Source organism: Gracilinanus agilis, chromosome 1, assembly GCF_016433145.1.
Source record: "Gracilinanus agilis isolate LMUSP501 chromosome 1, AgileGrace, whole genome shotgun sequence".
NCBI classification, from domain to species: Eukaryota; Metazoa; Chordata; class Mammalia; order Didelphimorphia; family Didelphidae; genus Gracilinanus; species Gracilinanus agilis.
Window position 1 is genome coordinate 296059935 of NC_058130.1, and position 20080 is coordinate 296080014.

Consider the following 20080-nt stretch of genomic DNA (forward strand, 5'->3'; position numbering starts at 1 on the left):
GGCAGGTGGACTATATCTCCCTGCAGGATACCTTTTTCCTTTGGTAAGATTGAGGTAGCCCTTCCCCTTCTCCCCCTTGTCATTGGCTCTGTTCTCTTTTAACCAGTTAATTATCAATCAGCTTTTACAAAAGAATATTTAATTCCAAGATCAAGACATAAGCCAGAAGAAACATACAAACATTTCCCTCCATACTTCTGGAGAATACTCTCTCTTATATCACTATGCTATTTCAGGACGAGTAGGCTTAACTTATCTCAGTTTTTACTTAGCATTAGTTCTACGAAGTTCATATTCAAGCGTGATATTTCTGCCAGACATATCTTCATTTAAGCATCTGCTGCTAGAGGACTCAAATGTGTTCCTGAAGATTGCTCCTTAGGGATGAGCTGATTCACCATTTGGCCTGGGCTCAGACTCCCCGAAATCTTGTAGATTTCTGCCCTGTCTTTTCAGACAGTCCAGGCTTGGACATTCCACTCTCTTAACTGCATGTAATGAGTGAAAGAGTCAACTGAGATCTCCCGAAAGCAAATGAGGCAAATTGATTCTAGATGAAGCTAGAAGACCTTTTTCAATGTCTCTGTAGCAAATCAAAGACTTCTTCAATACATGGTAAGCTAACCAGAACTAATTTCAGGTTAAGAATTGCTGCAGTCTATTTCTCCTAGGTACTTCCCTTATCGTCATCACAGTTCTCTCAGAAGGAGGCTTCCTATGTTGTCTTTATATAGAAACACTACATCAAGTGCTCTGCAATTGTGTCAGCCATAACACAAATGCAAAATTTCAACTTAAATGGGCTTCTGTTTATTTACAGAAGCTTCATTAATATCCACATGCTATAATTGGTAGGAGTATGCCCACACTAAGCAAAATTTTGAACTAGGACAAGTTGGTTTTCATTTTTTTTACTTTCTCTTTGGAAACATAATATGTCCAGGTCAGACTTTAGGCTTCTTGGAGCCTTCCATAGTCATGCTCCATAATACTTGCTCTATCTCCCCAACAATATTTCATTCTATAGGTCATCTCTTCTATATCAAATTTCATTTTCCTATGGCTGGGTAGTATTAGGTAACGAGTGGGAGCAGGTGAGTTAAATTAGATAAACTTGATAAATAAATGCCATCTATGCATTTCCCTCCCCAGTTTCATAATGCTTTTAACCCTCTTAAAATGCTATGCTATACTTAGTTTCTGCCATACTTTTTTCCAGTTTTCTTAACAGTTTTGGTTGAATAGTGAGTTCTTCCAAATCTTTGGGTTTGTCAGACACTAGATTACCATTTTCATTTACTATGGTATGTTGAATGACTACTTTGTTCCATTGGTCCATTACTCTATTTTTCAGTGAGTACCAGATTGTTTTGATGGTTGCCAACATAGTTTCAGATCTGCCACAGCTAGGTCACCTTCCTCCATATTTTCCCCTTTTAATTCCCTTGATATTTGTAGCCTTTTGTTCTTCCAGACCTTTGAGAACTGTAAGTAGCTAGATTTTTTTTGGTAAACTGGCCTTTTTGCATTTTTGTAGTCTTACCACATAATTAAGTCTTGATGTGTAGGCTAATCTCAGACAGGAAAAGTAACAAAGTAGGTGACAGAGTAAGCAATACCTGAAACTGGGAATATTTCTAAAGATCATTAAGATACTTATTAAAGAACTGTGTTTTTCTTTTTTGATATATTTTCAAAGAATTATAATTTACAATTTATGGTCAGAAAACATCATTTTCCAAGAGTTAAAACCCAGGCTATAATATTAAATATTTCAACAACGTTTTGTATTTTATACTTTAAACCAGGGGTCGGCAACCTTTTTGGCCGTGAGAGCCACAAACGCCACATTTTTAAAAATGTAATTTCGTGAGAACCGTACAGTGCTCCCAGTGCATGCTCCTATAACAGTGTGCACTCCTGTAACAGCACCTGAAAAAAAATTGACTTTATGGCTCCTGCAGAAAGAGCCATATGTTGCCGACCCCTGCTCTAAACTGTTGTAATAATAGTTCCTCTCAGTAATTTAATATAATTCCTTTAAAAACTTAAAACTCATATAAAGCTAAAATATTTTTAATCAGTTTAGTTTCCCAGATGCCTTCAGATAAATATCTAATTTTATAAATGATGTGTGCTGAAAGAGCTTGGAGAATTAATTAGGAATAAAAACATTAGATTTTTTTACTTAGATTTTCCCACTTAAATTAGTAACAATAGCAAATGATTCAAATCTACTTGAATAATTGCTTTTTCATACTAGTAGATATATAACTCCTTGCATTTTTAGAGTTCTGGGTAGCAAATATGCATGCTTTCCATGTTTCTATCTATCATCAACCAATTTTGCACTTCAAATATAATCCTGACTTGACAAACTTTAGTTACCATTTATTTTTCATGTTTGGACATTAGTGTCTTATAAGATGAAAACAGTTGTAACCTTCTAATGTCATAACTTGCTTTCTTCAATGAAAAGGTCTAAGACTTTTGGAAGTATAATACTTTAATGTAAAATATTCCCCATTTTAGTCTTTGATGATATTCTTTTTCTCTTCTAGTCTACGATTTTTGTAGTATTTTATATCAGTCCATTTATGACTTATTAGGAGCAGTATGATGCAGAGGAGAAGGTGCTTTGATATCTGAAAGACTTGGGATCAAATCCTATGTGACAATTACTGTGTAATTGAGCAAATCACTTCGTATCTGTGTGTTTCAGATATGTCCCCAGGACTAATCCTTTAAGTCATGGACATTGCAATCTGTATTGGTTAAGGAGAGTTCTCATACTGGGAGTTATCCAGATTAACAAAATCCCAGATCCTTGAAATATTCCTGTAGGTATTATAATCAGGATTAAAAAAATGTTTGTAGAAGTCCAACATTAATAATCAAGCAGACATTGATATTAAAACATTTTTACCATTTAAAGAATTCTTTCAACAAAGAATGCTGTTAAATCATTATGGGAAAAGCAATATGGGAAAAAATAGCCCGCAGGCACCAATTGATTTTTAACCTTGAGGAATTACTGCTGATCCTACAGGGGCTGAGGTCCTTTGATACTCTCTTCGTTACCCAGGAGACCATAGGTTTTAGACCCAGACATGGAGTTAGTCTGGGTTCTTGTCCTAGCGGAGCCTACTTCTAATGAGTTTGAATTAGCTCCCTTTCTCACACTCATCTTATTAAACCCCAGAATCCTGGGGGATCATTTTTATATATATCTTAAATTATAACTCATGTAGATTTTCCTCCCAAAAGAGAATAAAAATATGCTTAAAATATAATATGAATTAGGCATGGGCCAGGTAATTTATTTTTGTAATGAAATTCTAAACATAAAAGACTTACAACATGCTTTAATAAAACATCATAAGATGGCAACAACTTATTACTACTTTTATAACATGCTGAGAAGCTACTACTTAAAAATTTAAGGAGACAAAACAATTTACAAGATTTTATAATGAGGCATTTTATATTTCATCTTGGTTCTCCACTGTTTAAGCAACACCTGGTACTTACTTACCTGCCAGTAAATAGGCCAGGTATGGACCAATTATTATTTTTTTTTGGTAGTTATCCTCTCTGAGGTAGAAGCTTCCCCAGATCAATAGCAACCTCTGGGACCTAAGTCCTCTGAACCTCTTGATCTCACAAAATTATCTCTAGGCTTAGACATATCCATCCCCAAAATGAAGCTTGATCAACTAACCAGGAAAGGAAACCCAAAGTGGAAAAGGCAGATAGGGGCCCAGGTGCCAGTTTGCCTAGTTGAGTCTCTGCTCCATATAGGAAATGTAATAGTACAGGTAAAGAGCTCCACTCATTTGCATGAGGGTCTAGAGACAGAACACATTATCTACCATACATGAAAATCAAAGTAAGAGCCAAAGCAGGAGGCCATTTCTTTCAACTGACTTAGCACTCAGTGGAATGAAAGGAGAACTGAAGAACCACTTGAGGCTTTGCCATAGCATATAAAAACACCAAGTACTCTTAGAGCTGTGCCATTAGTGGGGGCAGCTGGGTAGCTCCATGGTTTGAGAGCCAGGCCTAGAGATGGGAGGTCCTAGGTACAAATCTGACCTCAGATACTTCCTACCTGGGTGACCCTAGGAAAGTCACTTACGCCCATTGCCTAGCCTTTACTGCTCTTCTACCTGGTAACCAATACATAGTATTGATTCTAAGGCAGAAGGTAAGGGTTTTAAGAAATTAAAAAAAATGAGGTATTCATTCTGCTGAATTAAGCCTCAAAGCTATTTGACTGGAATAGGAAAGGGAGGAGACAAGTTTGAGAATTCTCCACATAATGGTGCCTATAGGCTTATTCAACCTTCCTACATCTATCTGATAATTACTGCTAAAGAGATCATGGGCAGTTCTGAAAATAATGGAAATTTTAATATTCGAACTATGAGCCTTGTTCTAAAATGAAGTTATTAAATAAAGAAGGGTTATTTTTACCTAGCTATATCAGCTACTATTTCTTATGTGCTTTGCTTTTCTAGGCTCAAATTTTACTTCTATTTTTAAAAAAATTTCAGTGTGTTTGAAGCAGTTTTATTACAGGATTCAGTGTGCTGTTTATAATGAGTGGTAGAAGCCTTAAAAACTCATTGATTTGTTGGAGCTAGAATAGATCCCACAGGTAGTTAACTTACTCCTCTCGTTTTATAAATGAGGAAATTGAAATCTAAAGAAGAAGAAATGATTAGTCTAAGGTCACCCAAATTTGTAGCAGTATACTTTATATATTTAGAAGAACTTGGATATTTGGTAATATTTAGAGGGAGCCCTAGGATTTGAAATATCTAAAAGAGATGTTTGTAAAAGTTACTTTTATATTCACTAGAGAGCTTATCACATCCTGCAGAATTTCCAACCTACATGTAGTTTTTCATTATAAAACAGAGAAGAAAATATTCGTCTCTTTGTTGACATAAAATTGTTCTCAATCCAGATGGTAAAAATGAATTAAGAAAATACCCTCAAGTACATACACTTAGTATCTTATAGTTTCTTTGTACATTTCAAAAATAGTCACATTTTAACACTTCCATTATGGCTAGCTATAATCAGTACTTTATTGTTATGTTATAGCATTGTTTCATTAGAGCAATAAAACTGGTATTGAACTAGAGTGATATAACACAGGAAAATGTTTCATTTGGAAATAATTAATTTAGTAGACAATCAATAATATAATCAGCTAGACCCTTTAAAAATAAAAGAAAAACAAGCTAACTTGCTTGGATGTTTTTTTTTTCTTTTTCATGAGTGAAAAGAAAAAAACTTCAATATTATTAAATGGGTAGACTAGATAATATCTTAATGTGCTAAATTTTCATTCAGCTCTATTATTGAAGCATAGGTTTGTAGTTGGAAGACACCCTAAAGATCATCTACTGTAACCCTCTTCTTTTACAATGAAGAAACTGAAGCCCACGGAAGTGACATGACTTATCCAAGGTCACACAGGTAACAAGTGAGGAACTACAAGGCTTCTGCCTCAGAAAAAGGGCTCAAGTGAAATTTGTTAAAGTACAGAGACCGCAGGGAACTCTCTGGATAGGTCTCCTATAATCATCGTTAGCAGGCTTGAGTAATTCATACTATGGACATCAAATCTGTAATTATTATAGCTGAGTGCTGGAAAATAGTTGTAGTGTTTTAGGAATGAAAAATAAATAAAATACTGTGTTTTGAAGTGAAAATTTTTTCCTTTAATTCTATTGACAACAGTGACAACAATTTCATTTGAATCCAGATTGCTTAAAATTTATGTTGAGAAAAGTTCATGGATGCAGTAGATAAATAATAAACAACTACTAATTTAATGATGAAAATTCCATTTTTCAATTCAGTGAGTGCTTGGAGAAGCAGGAGTGTAGTTTGTCATTAAAGAATAGGAGTAATATATCCAGTTTTGAGTTGTTCTATAAATTCTTTTTTAGTTATTGGATTCAAAACAATTCCTCACACAGAATATGAATTTTTAAAAATGACCTAATTTCTAACAGATAGTAGCAATGGTTTATGTGTCCACTTCCAAATGTTTTGGAGAACTTTGTAGGCATTAATTAAAACTTGACACAGGCCTGCTCAAGCAACTTAAATGTGATGCTCCTTTAAGAAATACTTTATGGTTGAAATTAAGTTGCTAACAAGATAGTATGTTCAACTTTACATGCTATAAATTTATGTTCATAGCACTGTAGTTGCATAATGCAAATTTCCAATTTGAATTCTCTTTGTCTGGTCCACATTTTGTTACTTGATCCCCTATATTCCTTGGGGTGTCTTAGTTTCCTTTCTCATAGTAATAATTTCAGATGATGATTTTTCAAGTTTTTTTAAATTAGATGCACAGACAGGTTTCCAAACCTCAATGTGCCATATTGCTCATCTTAATCAAATCAGTGAGTGCTCCTTCTCCTACTACGTTAGTGTTCTTTTTCCTGAATATACATGCAGAATGTCAAAACATTAGAGATCACACTGATACTGGGGATGATAATAATATTAACTAATATTTATCTAGCACTTTAAGATTTGCAAAGCACTTTGTAAACATGCCATTTGTTTTTTACAACAACCTTAGGACCTAAATGCTATTATTATTCCCATTCTGTAAAGGAGAAAATAGGCTGAGAGAGGCACACATAATCAGAAAGAGTCTGAGGTAGGATTTGAACTTAGATCTGTTTGTCTCTAAGTTTAGCACTCTATCCATTAAACAACCTTGCTGCCAAGATGGAAAATTGTTCTCTTCATCTATTAATGTACATGCCTCATGGCAATTAACAAAATGGATCTGCATTTTATTAAGCCCCATAGGCCTATCTTCCAGGTTAGGCACAAAGAGCTACCCCTTTTCTAGCTGTTTCCTTATTGTTTAATATGCATATATGAATGAAACATAAATTTTTCTGCTAATATTTAGGATTCATGAGTGTGGCTTAGCTATTACTGTAAACCTTTCCAGAAACATGAACTGGATGTTATATAACCTGGGTAGGAGCAACTGAGAGCATTTTCATGGGAATATTATATTAACTTCTACATTAGCATTCCAGGGACCTTGTTGAAAGATGTTCTTCCTATGCTAGATTTGTAAATCTAATTTCCCTCTTGATTTAAAAATCAATATTTGTTTTGAATTTATTTATTTGAATTTAAATAATAATTTAAGGTCCTATAAACACATTCCATAAATAAATTTAGCAAAAAAAAATCATCACAGATGTTATTTTTTCTGAGATGAATTACAGATTTTATATTAAATCCCAGGGTGATTTTCATGTCCCTTTTGGAATAATAACCAAGACTTTTTTTTAAGGCCAGAATAAATCAACATTACAATTTAATGTAAAAAAGTAAAAGTGATACTGGTACAGGTAATTCATACTTAATTTCCCCCCCCCTCTCATTATTAGTATAAGCCACCTTAGAAAGTTAACAGCCAAAGTTGTGAAAAATCTGTTCTGAAATAGAAGCTGCAGTAACAGGGATTCAAGGTAGTGATGTGGCAAGAAGGCTGTTCTCTTCAGGATCAGTGAGTTGACATGTCCCACAGCATGGAGGTGCTGTCTTATCACCCTCTCACTTTATCATTTACATGTCTTGGTATAACTATGCTCCTGAAACCCTGCAGGCAACTAGACAAATGCTTTCCTTCAGGGACAAAAGCAGAACAAAAGATTTTTCAGATCAAGAAGAAGGTCATGTGTATTTATTCTTAATTACAATCCCATTCCAAACATAGATTTTGAGACAGTATAGTTTATTTTAAAGAAAGAAGAAAAATTTTTGTCACAAAAAATACACAAGTATTTAGTTGGTGAAAGCATTATATTACTTGAGCATCTCTTACCTATAAGAAATAAATGTTTATTTTTTTTTAAGTTTCTCCTTCCTCCTCAGGGAAGAGCAATTAGTTTGGGGTTTATTTTTATGGTTGCATTTTTCTTGCAGCTGTCTTTTGGTGGTACAGGCTATAAAAGTAAATATAGGACCCATTTATATGAATGAACATCGTTATAATGAATGTGGGAAGGAAATAATACTACCGAGTGGTATAAAACCTTTTTTATGTGTTATTCTGAAGTACCTCTCTCATCTTGAATTTCAAGCCAGAGGCTAGCAACAAATGCATGTACAGAATCGTAGTAGTTCTACATATACTTGTATTTTAAGCACTTGTTCTGACTTCAGAATGAACTTTCATATTATTTTTGAAGAATAGTGGCATAGTATATTCCTATTGTCAGAGCAAAAGAAAGGTAAAGGAGAGCAAGTGACTTTTCTGTAACACCTTTCACCTTATCTCTTGGGTAAAACCCTTGCTGAAATTGTGAGATAACAGAGTACTTGAATGGTAACATAGTTTTTTTTTTCTTTTTTTCTCAGTGTTGTGAATTTCAGAAATATTCAGTATACTTATTTACAAAAATTCAGTCCTCCCCTCACCCATCTACTCTAATACTTAAATCATCAAATGTTTATTGAGTTCAATCTAGGAACTTTTCCTCATGTTTAACCTCTTTTCTTTCTCTCTGTCCCTCTTTACCTTGCCAGACACCATTAGCCTTCTTTCCTTTTGAGATTTGGCTATTTGCAATCAACTCTACTTTCAGAAACAGCATTTTCCTAAAAATGTGACTTATTAGTAAAGAAGCATTAAATTATAGATTGAAAATGAATTATATTATGAACCTATCAGAATGCTCTAAATATTGGCAAATCTGAAAGTGCTTTGGGTCTTATCGCTTAGTTGAAAGAAGTTTGTGTAACTCCCACTTTTGCCTCTTGGCGGAGACCACAAAAATCTTATTTTGCTTAATTCAAAGGAATAGAATTAGAAATGCTCAGTGGTGACCATGTTGGAGGTCAGATGTTCTTGAGGATGACTTTGTGTTCCCATCATGGTAATGAGAAAGAATATTTCCCATGTTTTTGGCAGTGACTCTAGGAAGGTCAGTCATTCCTTATGCCAAAGTTTCAAGGGAGAATGGATTGGTTTTGATTCCCCCTCCAGAGATTGAATTATAGTTTGAAAAGTGCATGCAGTAACACTGGAATTTCCCTCTCAAAAACCCAATCCCCAGGTTGATTCTAGACTTTCAAACAGGACCCTGAATCCCTAGATTGGGGAAAAGTAAACAATTGATTTAGGGCCAATCAAACTTTTCTGATGTTATTAGTAGAAACTCAGAGAAAGCCCCAAACTGGAGCAATATAGACTAGAATTAAAGAATTTGAGCAAGATCTCTGGTCTAGAATGTCAAAGAATTAATTGTCTCTTTACGTGATTCCCTATGACATGTTTCACAGTTGACAGAGGCTTCAGGACTTCCTGCCAGTGTGGCAAGTGGCTGCTGGGTATTCTGAAGCAGCCTAGTGAACCCTCTCAGACATAGGAGCCTGATGCTACTCAGCTGTGTAATTGTGATGGAAGTGAGCCAGTCAGAGGCAAAAGTTTGGCCTTAACCTTTTGGGAGTTTTATTCCAGCAGACTGTTGGGGGTGGGGGTGGGGTTAGAATAAGAAAGAAACATTACAAATAATAAGCTTCTCTGCCTGATTTGTAATGAACTAGTAACAAATGAGTAGGCTTTCTATGGAAGTCTGACAATTACAGAGCAGCTTTAGCTAAGTGCATGGGACCACATCTTATTTTGATCAGCTGTAGCATAGCAAAGACATGTAATTATCATAATCTAACAATTAGCCTGGCATCACTTTCCAGTGTTTAATTATCCCAATAAATAGTAATTGAATAGAGGACTTAATGACAAGAGAAGAATTTTCACTCTGCCTTAGGTACTTAAGTTGTCTCCTAGTCTTGGCATAATAATTTTTTTAACCACTGCTAGAATTAACAGTTGTAATGATTACATTTCTTCTTTGAAATTGAGATGCTTTTGTCCCCTCTTCTTGACCTTCACTCATAAGGCCATCATCTCCTATCAAGGCATGCTGTTTTGAAACAGAGGCATTAGTTATTACTAGTTTTCCTTTTTAAATATTGCTTTTTCCAAATTTTGTGTCATAGCACAGATAACTTTATTATATTGCAATGTGGTTATGAAAATTTATATCTTTGGTGAGTCTTGTCAAATAATTCTTGCTGAAGATATACTTGCATTCTGGTAATGAAGACCAAAGGGAGAAAAGATGCACTAAAACTATCATATTAAGAATTTTTTTCTCTCCACCTTCAGAACTATGGTTTAACTGTTATTTTTATGACTTTAAACAACACCTAGTATAAAATAGCTCAGTACTATCTAGGTATCTGGTATAATAATTTGACTCTTGTTCTATAGATATAAAGTACTTTACAAATATTAATGAATTTGAACTTTACAGAACTTGTTAGTTAGGTTGAGCAAGAGTTATCTCCATTTTTCAGACAAAGAAACTGAGGTTTAGAGAAGTTAACTGATTTCCTCATGTTTACACAGCAAGGTTTTGACACAGTTTGGGCTAGAAGTATGAGTTTCTAAGTGCTCGTATTATGTTGTTTTATCATTTATTTATATTGGCCAAATATAGAGCAGTGTTCACCATGAATTGTCCATAATAGACATTTCACCTTGTATTTAGGCATTGCTAAAGCACTTAAGAGCTATTAAATTATTATTCTTCCAAATAGTCTTTATGTGAAGGAGATTTGTTATTGTTATTATGAAACAAAGCCTAAGCTGAAGACTCCTCTCCTAAAAGGATTAAAAAAAAAGATATGGGGAAACCATTTTGGCAGGTGGCTTATTTGATTGAGCTTGACATTTCTTGAACAGAATCAGTTGGTTTAATCCAGTCCTTAAAGGATGGATTTGATAACGTTTTTGATCTTTTCTGCATCTTTTTTCTATGAATCTAGATTTAAAAGACAGGTGCAGTGTTAAATATACTACTTTCTGCAGTGCTATGACTGATTGAAGGAGGATGAGACTGCCATTTGTTGGGGAAAGCATCATTCTGTAGATTCTGGGAAAAAAACTTTTTTTAAAAAAGATTGGGGAAGGGACCACTCTATTATGTCTCCAAATGTTAATTATTTTTTTCTTGGAAAAAAAAAAGTATTTAAAGTGATCTGTGTTTGTTGATTTTGTGCAATCATGGTTAAGCCTTTTGATACTGACACATTTTTAAAAGCCAAGAATTCACTATGTGCCCTAGGCTGATGTAAGCTGTTTAGAACCAATTATAAAGCTTCCTGTGCCTCCACTGCAATTTGAGTTAGGGTTTGCCATGTTAGTACTGTTTACTTTGGAGCTTAAGAAAATAAAGTTCAAATGAGTGAAAGCAAGAAACTAGAGAAGGAAACTTTTAATGTACCCTCTTTTAAGAAAGATGCTATTCCTGTGATGTATACTTACTAAAGGATATTATGACTAATATGATTTGTCTAGAGAAAGCAACAATAAAAAAGCTATTTTCTTTTTTAATCCATCATTATGATAATGGACAATTAGTGTGAGTTGTGGTATTTTTCAAAATAGGATTTGATATTTAATTTTAAAAAGTAAAAATAGGGCTGGGCCAGCATATAACACCATTATTGCATTGTAAACATCCATATTAAATAAAGTATGTCCTATTTCGATGACCTACAGATACTGAATTTAAGTCAGAGCTTTCATGCTGAGAATTTGGAAATACTAAAAATAAAACCCAAAACAAACAAACACGGTATTTGATTTTGCATTAATGGATAAAGAGAGCAACAAAATTAGGTTCAAAATATTTTGACAGTTGTCTTGTGTTTCTTTCTATAAGTTGTATTTGGGGAGGAGTAGGGTGTTTGTGTGGGAAGGGGAGATAACTGTCAATTCATTGCCCTTCTGGAAAAAGAGAAAGAGGTGACATCACTTCAATTTACTACTGAAATTTTTCTTAAAAGTATCAACTATTCTGTACTTATAAAAATGGGAGTTTTATTGATATACACTGGTGATGAAAAGAACTGAATTGGAACCACTTAACATATATAATGTTCTTATAACATTATAGCATAGCATTGCTTATTATCAGTTCTTTATAGTAGTGAAATTTTCAGTAATACAGAATTGTCCTTTAACAAAACTTAATTACAGGTGCATTTAAAAGATAGGATGTATGATAAAGAGGAAGAGTGCTGAACCAAAAAGCGAGAAAGATTTGGATTAAAGTTCCATCTCTTGACACTTAATAGGTGTGGGACTTAAAGCAAATCACTTAACATCTCTAATTGTCAGGTTCTTTATTTCTAAAATGGAGATAACAATATTGGATAATATTTTAGGGTTGTTGTGAGGATCAAATGAGATAAAACTATATGTTTTTGCATGTTCTATATAAGGTTTTTGCATGTATGTGTGTGTTTTGAAAGGAGGGTAAAGGTGAGAAAAGAAATATATTTTAGAGATGTTATGCATGCTAATATTCTCATGTTGCCCTAAGCTTCCCTTGAAGATTTGTAGTTTCCACTGTAACTTCTTGAGGATCACAAAAAGAACATCTGTTGTGAGAGAGGCTTTAGGGAAGCATAAGGTTTACATTCTGTATAGACAAGAGTAGCAGAAGGAAAAGAGGAGGAAGCTTGTTTTGTTACAAACAGGGACTGCTTCTTTTCACATATTCTCACAAAACATATTTGCTAATCTATTCTATTCTTCCTCACTTCTTTTGCAGTTCTGACTATACACTCCTTCAAGGGAGATTAATAAGTTATTTCACTTAAAGAAATAGGTTGTATTCTAATATTAAACTGTATATAAGAAAAGTAAAAAAGAATGTGTCAAATTCCTTATTTCAGGATTTAGTTTTAATATTAGGTAGTTTGATATTAGGGGTAGGAGTTGGAGGGAGGATTGGAAAAGTACCCTGACATTAGAATCATCAGTAGCTAATCAAATGCTTACTTAGCCTTTGAACACAACAAATATAATTACTCTTTCTTTTCAGAATAATAGCCCTTGAATTAAAAAAAGTTATAATTTGGTTGTACTATAATAGGAATATTGAGCCTAATACTCCTATGGTCCAGTCTCCATTAATATCTCTGTACAAGCATCCTCCTCACCCTATTCCTTTGGTGAGTTCCTTCTAGAATCTTTATTTTGTGGAGTTGTCTAGGTGTACCTTTTCTCCTTTTCTTTTTCTACCTTTTCTCCTACCTTTCTACCTTTTCTCTTATCCTTGTCCATCCTTCTCCCTACTTCACCATGCAAGGTACCTTCTTTCCATACCTCACTTTTCACCTACCTTCCCAATTAAAATATATGTTTCTTGAGAAAAGGGACCATTTTTCTTTTTGCTTATATGATTGGCCATTTCTTTCCTTCCTTCCATATAAATTTTGAATGAAAAGAATACCCTAAGAGAAAATAATTAATAAAAAGGTAAACTTGGAGGGAGAATGATTAAGATGCTACTACACTTAAATCTACTTTATTAGTGATATTTCTTTTAGGAATCAAATTCTCCAGTTGTCTATATCACTGCCATAAGAGCATATGTTAATAATAATTGAAGTAAGGTCAATTGTAACATGAAATAATGAATCAAAAATCAATCAATCCATTGGTCAATAAGCATTTAATAAATGCCTATACGTGCCAAGCACTATGACAAGCACTGGAGATAAAAAACAAAAGTAGATATGAATATTTTTAAATTAGAATGGAGGAGACAACATTTCATATACAAAGAATATATACAAACTGAGTACAAGCTAGTTTGGGGAGGAAAGACCAAGCACTTAAAGTTATCAGGAAAGGTTTCTTGCAGAAAGAAAACCAAAGATTTCAAGAGGTCAAGATGAGCAAAGAGAAAATCCAAGGTATAAGAGATAACAGTGTAAAAGCCTAGATATAGTAGGCGGAGTGTTATATGTGAAGTACAGCAAGTAGGACATTATGTCTGGAATATAGGATTCTGTGGAGAAAAGTAATGTACAAGAAGACTGTATGTGAAAAAGATTTACATGCCAAACAGAGGAATTTATATTTAATCATAGAGCTAATAGGGAACATAGAGGTAATAGGATTCATTGAGCACAGTATAATATTTTCAGGCCTGTACTTTGGGAAAATTATTTTGATGGCTATATGGAGGGCCAAGGATAGGCTTGAGGCAGGGTGATCAAACAGGAGGGTATTACCTTTAAAAACTTAAATGACTTTTTCCAATGAATAAAATTCTATTTTCCCCTCCATTCCCCTTCTCTTCCCACTGGGAAAAAGAGGAAAAATAGAACCCTAGTAGCAAATATTCAACATCAAGCAAAACAAATTCCTGCATTAGTCATATCCAAAAATATGTCTCATTCTGCACCCGAGGACCATGTTTAAATGGAAGGTTTATTGGTAAATGTACCATTAGCTCATTATTATAAGGTACACAGTGCATGGATCATTTGAAAAATAAGAAGAATGAATAAGAAGAAACATGCACCAGAAATGAAAGCTGACTGGAAAACCCTACATTGAGATAGAATAGTCATATTTGCCACATTAAAGAATAATAACATTTTAGAGTCAGTACTAGGAAGAGAATGAAATATGTGCTGTAAAATACTTGTGACAGTTTGTGAAATCTGAGTTAAAGTGTGGGGTCTATAACCTCTCTTGAAGGTCCTTTCTGATCTTGAGCTGGTTCAAACATTTGGAAAAGCTATTTCATTTTTCCAATTTTAAATAATATCCAGCTCCAGGAACTAAAAGTGACAGTTAGAAAACACCAATAAATGTTTTTTTTAAAAATTATCATCAATGGCAACCTAAATAAAAATTATGATAATGTAAAGTGCATCTGGACAGTGCTGCATCTCTCCTATGGCATTCATTCAGAACTGTCAAATTATTCTATGTCTGATGATTCATATCCCAGCATCCTTTTAGCTGAACATTGCAGCATCTCCTTTTTGTACTTTGGCAGCAATATTACATTGCTTTTTAAAAATCTTTTAAAAGCATCATAGACTTCCTTGCATCTTGAAAAGGCATTGCCAATAATAAATGAAATGATCACAGGACAGCTTGTAAATATAATTATCAATAGCCGAATATCTGTGCAGCAAGGAAAGAGATGTACCCTGGTGAAGAGGGTTTGCTTTTGTTTTGCATTTACTAAAGGAAAAGTCTTAGGATAAGTATTCTGTTATTTAATATCCAAAAGTCGATATGCTTGATGAGATGCTAAACTTAGATTCAGGAGATTTGTTTTGTTCCTGATTTTGACACTTTTGTGTGACCTATAGTTAATAATTTAACATCTCAGGGCCTCAGTTTTCCTATCTGTAATGAGAGAATATTGATCTAGATTATCTTTAGTTTCCTTCCCAACTGTAGAAGTATATAATTTTTAACTTCTTTTAAGTTAAAGTGTGATTATTCTGAAAACCACAAGGGACAAATGGTGGTAGGATCTCATTATAAAGTAATACTTTTACATTTGAGAATGTTATTTGGGAAGTCCTATAATTGATAGGACTTTCATTTGATTTGTTTGGGAGAAAATAAGGATGAACTTTTTTGTCTATGATTTTCCTACCCTTCCTAATTTGAATATGTTTTAAGAAGTAGTTGTCATTTTTTAGCTCTGCTTGGCTTTCTTCAGAAGGAAAAGGTGTTATACTTTGGTTTCTAGATAACATGAAGTCTTAAGATGTGTTTAAAAGAAGTGCAGGAACTAGATCAAGACAAGTAATCAATAATTCAACTCAAGTCTGGTACCATACTTTAAGTAGGACATTGTTGAACAGGAATCTGTAGAGAGGAAGGTCATTACCATGTGAAGGTTCTGAAAATAATGTCATTTGATGAACAATTTGAGGAACTGGATATGTTCTTAATGGAGAAGTATTACAAAATAATATGGCTATCACATGTTTAAAGGTATGTTTTGGGGAAGAGAAAATAAAAGTGATAACAAGAGTCAACAATTTAATTTCATGGGGAAATACATTTCAGTAGTATATAATGAATAACTTTGAATAATTTGATCTGTCCAAGTTTGGAACAGTCTGTCTCTGAATAACCACTAAAATTATTTATGCATAGGCCAGGTTTTGTAAGGAATATTGAAGAATAAATTCCTGCTTTAGATAGAAGATTGAACTATATAATCTTTGAAGTCCTTGAAATTCTTAAGATTCTATTATATCTTTTGAGCCAGGATATTTGTTTTGTTTTGTTTTTAGCAGTACTTCAGTCTGAGAACAATTAATTTGCCAACCAAAAATGAAATGATTACTGTTTCTTTTCATTATACTACCTCATTATGGTTATCTATACTTGAAGCACTTTAAGAAATAACCATTTATTTTTAGTTGCTGCTGCAAAACAATTTTGTGGACTAAAAAATTAGAAGATTTTAGAGGGAATACCTCCAAGCCTACTGTAACTAGTTTTTAAGCTTTTTTTTTAACCCCCAACTACACTTCCTACCAATTCCCATGCTGAGTTGACTTGGTGTATTTGGGAAAGTGTCTAACTAATTGGTGGAAAAGAGTTGATTATATTTTACACCAGAACTGATGGGTATTTATGTGTATCTGATGTCTTAAGAAATAATTCAGGGTTATTGTTTGTACTCTTGATATTCTCCCTTTCACTACTCACCATTTTGTTTCCTGAAGGTTAATTAGAAAAAGCAATAGAAGGTGAACATTTTGTTTACTTTTAAAATTCAGTTCAGATAGAAACATGAGGCAGTGAGGAGAAAAGGGGGGAATGAAATAAATAATTAATGCTGGCAATTGAAATTTGACTACAATTGCTACACAAGTAACTCAGGAACTTAAAAAAGTATACATTTAAAACTTCAAATGTGATTCTAATGTTACATACAGGGTAACCAAAGGTGGGGTAATCCAAACTCCACCATAACAGTTTATAATTACTTGGATTGAAATACATAGTAGCTCAAATTATGATACACATAAATCCCAACACTCAGACCAATGATTTCATGTAATAATAATGGTATAATGTGAATGTTAGATCTGTCCATAGTTAACTTCAACATTGCAAAGTAACTCCACTGTATATCATACCTCTGGATTGACAACTCTGCCTGTGAATAATCTGATCCTTTTCTCCTTCTATCTTAGATTCCAGAGAGGTGATTACCACATCGATGTCTGTATTAATGACTACCTGGATGTGTTCTGCCCTCATTATGAGGACTCAGTCCCTGAAGATAAGACAGAACGCTATGTCCTATACATGGTGAACTTTGATGGCTATAGCTCCTGTGACCATACCTCCAAAGGGTTCAAGAGGTGGGAATGTAATCGACCACATTCTCCAAATGGACCACTGAAATTTTCTGAAAAATTCCAGCTCTTCACTCCCTTCTCTCTAGGATTTGAGTTCAGACCAGGCCGGGAATATTTCTACATATGTGAGTATACATAGAAATTGATAAATCTCTGCTATGTTGCATAGCAGCTGCAGGAATCTAAACTAATTTTTTACCTATGCTTCATGAAATTGCAGAGGGCTTGGCTCTATGCATTACAGATGTCTCTTAGTAAATGCAGACATCAGATTGCCCAGATACATTAGCTGGGAATCGAAAGCACAAATTATATTAAAGGTGTAGCTCCCCCACCCACCCCCTATGAAATTGTGTGTCAGCTTGTTCAGTGAACCACTGAACCACTTTTAAATGAAAAGATGCTGCTATTACTTTTCTAAAGCTCAGAAATGTTTTTTAAAAAACCATGGAAAAAAAGAAAATAATTAAATTTACATACCATGGAGTCATTGAATTTCTTATGCAGGTGTTAGCAATATCCTTTCAATCATCTACATTTTCAGTGGAGAAAGCTAAAACTCCTGCGAATGTCAGCAGGCTTAGGATAAATAATCTCTTTGCACCAAGGAGAAAAGATAATTATTAAGAGCAGCTGTGTCTTTAAGCAGGAAAAAGTGTAAAGTACTACAGAGAGTATCTTCTAAGAGAGTGAGTTTACCCACCTGTGATCAGCAAATGTCCATATATAGTAAGCACTTTAGAGCCTTTCCCAGCAAAACCTTTTGCTAACAACTCTTCAAATTACGTTCTCTTTCCCCCGTTCATTTGCAAACAGAAATCTTCAGTGATCCTTTTCCTCTAACTTTCTGAGTAATATCTAGTTTGTCATATTTGTTGGGCTCTTCTTTTTATTAAGAAATGAAATATTACAATTATACCTTTTTAAATAACCGTATTCCATGGCAGAGTCTATTCTGTATGTCAGGAAATACTGTTCTTCATATTTGGAGTTATTTTTTCTTCTTTTCTGTTTACTGCAGAAAGTAAATTAAAAAATTTATTTTACAACTCTATGTAAAGTATGCACTGAGGGAGAAGCAGTGATAAATAGAATTCTAGTTGTGCCCTGAAAGAACTTACAAAACTCACCTTTCTAGAGAGATAATATGTGCGCAAATAAATATTATACAAAATAGATTTTGAATGAATATAAGAAAGATTCAGATTACTGAGAGAATTCAAAGAATGACTTTGGGCTTTTACATGGATGATAGTTTCTAAAAAGGGGTGGCATTTTATCTGGTCATGAAAGGTAAAAGAGAAGGCCTGCCTTTCTTGGCATAGGGAAGAGAATGTACTTGAAGAACAAAGGAAATTTGGGAGGAAAATAAAGTTTTGTAAAATTATACTGTAAAGGCATGTCAGAACCAGTATAGACAGGAAAAGTACTCCTCATAGCTTCTCCCTTTTCCCTTTCAAAACAAAATTTTATAGGAAGAATAATTTCAGCTTCACATTTGCTCTCTTACATTTGCACGTAGTAAAAAGGGGGAATGGAGTGATGAAAGTTTAATTATTTCAATATTTATTTTTTATTTTATTTTTTATATTTTATTTTCTGAGGCAATTATACAAATACAAAATCTTTGATTCTAACATTTTACAAGCCATTTTTCAAAAAAAAATGCTAATGAAAAGGATTCCAAAAAAGCCAGCATTACCATAATTTGACAGGTTTTGTGAGCATAATATTTCAGACTTATGATTTTTTTACTTTGGAATCCCAAAGAGCAAATGAGAAAGAGAGAGTGCTCACACAACTACAATTACAAGAAGAACACAAATGGGAAGACTTGAGTTCAGGCAGATAATTCCATTACTCCCTAAAAGGAAAAAGAAATTCCAGTGTAAAGAAAGTGTTTTGGGGCAGAATTAGAGATGTCCCTATTGGGTTCCCAGATAAGGAAACAACAACAGTAATAGAAAACCAATAAATAGTGTAGAAAGAGAAATATACACATGGCCTGACTAGCTGATAGCATGATTATTAGAAAATAATATTAGAAAATAATATATAATACATTGAGCTTTATAAGCAAGATATTATTATTCAAATATACCCATAGTGCTTATGACTGGTTTTCCTCATTTTTAGTGAAATTCAATATTTCACTAAAAATCATTATGTGTCTTCTATAACATTCATTTAACAGAGTCATTTAACTGTCAAGAGCTCCCATCAAAGTAATTGTTCCAAAATGTTTTAAAATATCAAGAGCTTTATGCTGTTCAGATGAGTTTTGCTGGAATTACTTTTTTAAATGAATAGTAAAATAGTCCAAAATTAGTAACAAGGAGGTGTTCATTTACAAGGCATATGTTGGCCTGATATTCAGTGAAATTAAATTTTCAACCATGTTTCATAAGCATGAAAGCTTTCTTTCATGCATTTTTTGTTGTTGAAATATTTCTTTCACACTGCTGATAACAGCAGTAATACAGTCAATGTGGAGGTCCTAGAAAAGCAACATACATTGTACTGAAAATTAAACCTGAAAGATTTTCAAAGGGAAACTTCCCTTTATAGAAATTTTCTCTCTCCTAATATATGCTAAATGAACAAGATTAGTAAGTGGTTCTTTACCCATTCCTTAAAGTCTAAGATTGCAAAATGTTCAGAAATAAGTTTGAAACCTACCTGTCAGTTTGATAAAACATACATTACTAGGCAGGGAATGCTCTTCATCTCTTTGTTGGTTTTTATAGCTCATTGGATTATTTATTTATATATATATATATATATATATATATATATATAT

The 20080-nt window shown here is 33.6% G+C and overlaps 1 protein-coding gene across 1 annotated transcript in view; it reads left to right on the top strand.

The window, feature by feature from the left end:
* Window positions 1-20080, top strand: part of EFNA5 (ephrin A5) — a 340811-nt gene that overhangs the window by 255321 nt on the left and 65410 nt on the right. Inside the window, exon 2 of the mRNA XM_044662522.1 lies at window positions 17113-17405. Within this exon, the coding sequence (XP_044518457.1) occupies window positions 17113-17405 (293 nt within the window). The remainder of the gene's footprint in view (window positions 1-17112; window positions 17406-20080) is intronic.